Genomic DNA, 4,448 nt, shown 5'->3' with positions numbered 1-4,448 from the left:
AATCCGCTGCTGCCAGAGTCCTTTTGCCTTGGAGCGGGAACCAGGCTGTCCCTGCTACCTCAGGATCCATTCGCTGGCGAGATGCCTCCTCGGTCCCTTAATTCTCTTCTCTTCAGGAACCGGGGCACAAGCCCTCAGTATTTCGGTGTCACCACCCCAACACAGTTACATCAGTGCAAGTGAGGGGTGGAGGAGGGGGACACTCCTGCGGATGAGAGCATGAGATTTAGCTCAAGAGAGATATTTCTGACTTCTTCAGCGTTTCTGCTGTCCCCACATTGCCCCCACTCTCTGTCCCTCCTTCCTGATCTGACACCTGACAAAACCTCTGGTTTTCACCCCTCATACCGGGGCTGTCCCCACACCGGAGGATCTCAACATTGAGGTAGTAGGAGCACTGGACATTTTTGGTGCTTGCCTTTGCCCTCACCCACTGCAGAGAATCATGTCTCTCTCTCCCTACTGCTTCCGTGGGCTCTAGGACTTGTCTTCACCTTCTAGCACTGTCCTTACTGCTTGCAGCTGTAGACCACCTCTTCCTGCATGCACTGTTGGCACTCAACATAGCAACACCACTGCACCTGACAGTGGCAGGAGAAGGTAACCAGCCGGCTCTGGGTGTTATAGCCTCGTCCACAGCACATGCTGTCACAGTTGCCTTCCCGAGAGCAGGTTCTCCCAGCAGTTCCCAGGGAGTATTTGCTGGGACGGCAGAAGCTGGGGGAGTCTTCCACATACACCAGGTCAGTAGAGCGGGGCGACGCGGGGTGCTTGGGGGAATGGCTGTGTCTCTGTGGGCCAGCCAGCTCTGAGTGCCCCACAGCATCATTGGTGGTGCTGAAGACCTTGACGGCATCATCATAGCGCAGCTTCAGCAATCGTCCAATCTCATGGAAAGGCGAAAGCTGCTTCCAGCACGTCCGGACAGCACACGAGCCGGAGACGCCATGGCACTTGCACGTGGTTTTGAGACCATTTTTCACAGCCTGAAGGGGAAGAGAAGGGGTAGTCATTATCTGCCCGGACCACGAGCCTAGCTCTGGCTAGAGGCAACACCTCAGGCTGACAGCAGCCTGGAAGCACTGCAGTTTTCTTGGTACTTTATGGAGGAAAAACTAAAAACCAAAACAGAGGAATGGCTACAGAGTTGGCTGGAGTGCCAGAGGGTAGAAAGCCTGAAGGGGAGCAAATGGCTGAATACTGAATAAATCCTCACTAAAGTCTAACTGGAATAGCAGCAGTAGTCAACCATAAAACTGAGCATCTCCAGCACCCAGGTAAGGTCAGTGCTCTGATCAAACAAGTAATTGGACTCCAAAAGGAAAACAATGATACATTGGTAGCCTGTAACATAAGGCTTGATGGTGTCCCTGACCCAAACTTGAGCCATGACTAGTTCCACAGCAAATCACCAGTGGACTCATAACTGATCTCAAGAGTGTCGACCCTTGATCTGCTTTACATGTCCCACCAGCTCTGAAGCTCTGGCTGTTCTCAGAACTCCCTGTGGCAGTGGCAGAACCCGTGGAGTAATTCAGCCATCGTGTTTTACAGCTGTCACCATGCTGCACATTTCTGTCACTCAGCCCTGATGCCACTGTGAGATACACCCTGTGGCAGCTTCTCACACCAGAGTCCAGGTGACTTTCCAGGGAGCTCTCAGTACAGTCCACAACACGCAAGTAAACCAGTCTGGTTTGTGAGTAGGGGCAGTGAATAACCCTCTTACAAACAGCCTTGGCTGAGGATGGGTTAGAAGACTTGCAATGAGTCCTATCCTCATGCTAGGCCCACTAGTGCAGCTCCTCACCTTGATGCCAACATTGGTGTTGTGGATGTCCACTTTGGCCCGCAGGTCTTTGCCAATCCTCTTCTGACCCAAGAATTTTTTCAGGAACTTGGTGCTGTATTTGAGGTTGTCTCCACACACGCCCCATTGCCAGGCCTTGCGGTTCTCCAGGTCTGGGGAGTCGTCGCAGGTGCAGCGTTCCATACGGCCCGCACTACACGCTCTGGCCAAGGAGTGGGTGAGAGCTGCAGAGGACACTGCGTAGAGGAAGGCGGTTTCCTTAAAACCTGTACAAGAGAAGGATTAGGAGAGGGTAGGAGCAGGAAAGGCAAAGCAGGATGTTCATCCACCTCACTGGCTCTCCTGACTCCGTGAACTAAAACCAAGCATGATACTTAAAAATACAGAGAGACGAAACTCCCACTCCATCCCTAGCAGAGAAACTCAGTATCATGTTTGATGTGAGTGACTCAATACAGAGACAGGAGACCACTTATCGGCCAAGGGATGGGTGGCAACAGCCAAACAGTCCCTGGACAATGTTCAACTGCAAGGAGTCAGGGAACTCCATTTTTCCTCATCCTCACTGCAGAGCTGATAGGTGTGAACAGAGACCATCACTGAAACCATGGACACTGAAAAAATAGTTTTAAAATCCAACCCATTATTTTTAAATGTTTTTAATTGGGACTGTGCTGGCACGGCGGTAGTATTTCACATGGAAAGACAACATGTAATTTGACTGGAAAAGGTTCCATGTTGAAGGACATCTTGGGCAAGAAGGACAACTCTCCCGCACACGAGTGGGTTTTCTGACTTCCCTGTAAATTGTCTCTTCCCAGTGACTGTGGTGATGCTTTCTGAGGCTCTTCTCCTTCCTAAAACAGGCTTCCCGGCTTGGCTACATCGGCCCTGAAGTGTGTGACCATGACACAAACCATGACATTTTATCCAGGAAAGGAAGTACAGCACCTCGCTGGAAATTCCATCTGAAGACACAAGCTCAGATAGGAACGAGTCTGTTCATACGACACCCATGAGGTCCAGAGAAGTTCCAGAAAACCCTGATTGACCCAAACATAACCTAACCCCCAAAATACATTATTTTGATTACTTACCTCCTCTTCTGTTTAATCCAGGGGAAAATCTTAATATTTCCTCCAGAGTTCATGTGCAGAAAATAAAACTATTAATGGGAAGTGACTCAACAAGTCCACAGTTTAGGAACTAGTGCAAGGAAGACAGGTGACGGATCAACAGACTCAGAGTGCAGCAATGGATAAGATTGGCCAAAATAGAAAGATTTTGGTTTATGTACATTGAATGGAAGAAAACACATTGAAGCAAACAAATATTCCACATTTGAAAATTCCAATGTCCTTCTACGTTGAAAGGAAACAAATATGTTTTCCTCAAAAATGGAAAGAGAGAGAGAGAGAGAGAACCACGGAGACCTGATCTGCTCTTGTGGTTAGCCCTGCTTTGGAAGGCTGCTCCAGAATTCATCCAGTCCAACCTCAAATCTTCCCAGCAATCTGTTCCCTCAGAAAATTCCCAACCAGCTGTAATAATAGATCAGACCACTGACTGCTGAGATCCAAGTGAGGTCACCATAAATCTGTCCAGGCAACAGGACAAAGTTCTGATTGCTGCCAGTAAGAAGATCGAAAAACTGATTAATCATGAACATAATGGAGAGGCTGCACTAGCAGCTTCAACACAGACTTCATAGGAGCTCTTTGGAATTCCAGGATTTTAGATTAAAGATATGGACATGGATGGGAGAGTCAAGAAAATGTGGAGAAGGTCAAGGAGATCAATCAACAAACTGTCTCCTACTTTGCTGTTTCAGTTGCTCTATCACTGGGACAAGTAAGTTGCAACTAAGCTGTCTGGTTAATGGTGCTCTAGAAAATCTCTCAGGGTACTGGGAGAACAATGAAAGAAGTCACCAAATCCATCAAAGGTTTTGGAAAAGCTGGTATGGGACAGAGTCAAAACAGATTATGGATAGCAACCTACTGCTCACAGATTTTCCAACCCAAAAGAAGGAGCTAAGAGGAGCTAAGATATATTTGAGATCCCAAATCTGAAAAACAATTCCAGAAGCTGATCTCCAAAAGTTTCCCAGATTCCCACTGTCCCATCTGACATCCTGGTGCCAGAAGAGAGGAGAGCATTTTAGAAATGCTTTCCCATACCATATAAAGCTCGCAGTAGCCGTCAGCTCCACACACCCAGCTAAATCTGACTTTGTGGAACACCGCACTGCTTCTGCTATTTCTGACCGGGGTGCTTTGGGTTCTGCTCTGGCACTCCACGTAAGTGCTGGCCAGATTTCAGCCCACTCAAAATCAGAAACCATTGCTTGTGGTCAGGCCACTGCAGACAGCAGCAGCTGAAGATAACGAGCAGACTTTCAAATCGTCTCCTTCTCCCCACCTCCCATCTCCTTTTATAGAAAAGGTTCAATGTCACCAGGCTGCCAAATGTTTGTCTGAAAAGTCTAAGACGATCCCTTCTACTTTGTCATAAGGGATTGATCATCACTGAATTGTTTAAGTTACAAATAACAAGAGTAAAGGCAAAACCAAATGGTCCTTAAGCCCTTGTGGAATAACAACGAGCAATGAGCTGTTGAAGCTGGATTTTCAGCAGG

The 4,448-nt window shown here is 48.0% G+C and overlaps 1 protein-coding gene across 1 annotated transcript in view; it reads right to left on the bottom strand.

The window, feature by feature from the left end:
- Positions 1-499: 499 nt before the first annotated feature.
- Positions 500-4,448, bottom strand: part of WNT9B (wingless-type MMTV integration site family, member 9B) — a gene marked incomplete at its 5' end in the record, with an annotated part of 7,486 nt that continues 3,537 nt past the window's right edge. The window contains 2 exons of the mRNA XM_010131191.1: positions 500-986; positions 1,811-2,076. Coding sequence (XP_010129493.1) covers positions 510-986; positions 1,811-2,076 — 743 coding nt within the window. The remainder of the gene's footprint in view (positions 987-1,810; positions 2,077-4,448) is intronic.

Source organism: Buceros rhinoceros, unplaced genomic scaffold (genome assembly GCF_000710305.1).
Source record: "Buceros rhinoceros silvestris isolate BGI_N320 unplaced genomic scaffold, ASM71030v1 scaffold23322, whole genome shotgun sequence".
Taxonomy (NCBI): domain Eukaryota; kingdom Metazoa; phylum Chordata; class Aves; order Bucerotiformes; family Bucerotidae; genus Buceros; species Buceros rhinoceros.
The sequence above is the reverse complement of the archived record's forward strand: the minus strand, read 5'-3'. Positions and strand labels throughout refer to the sequence as shown.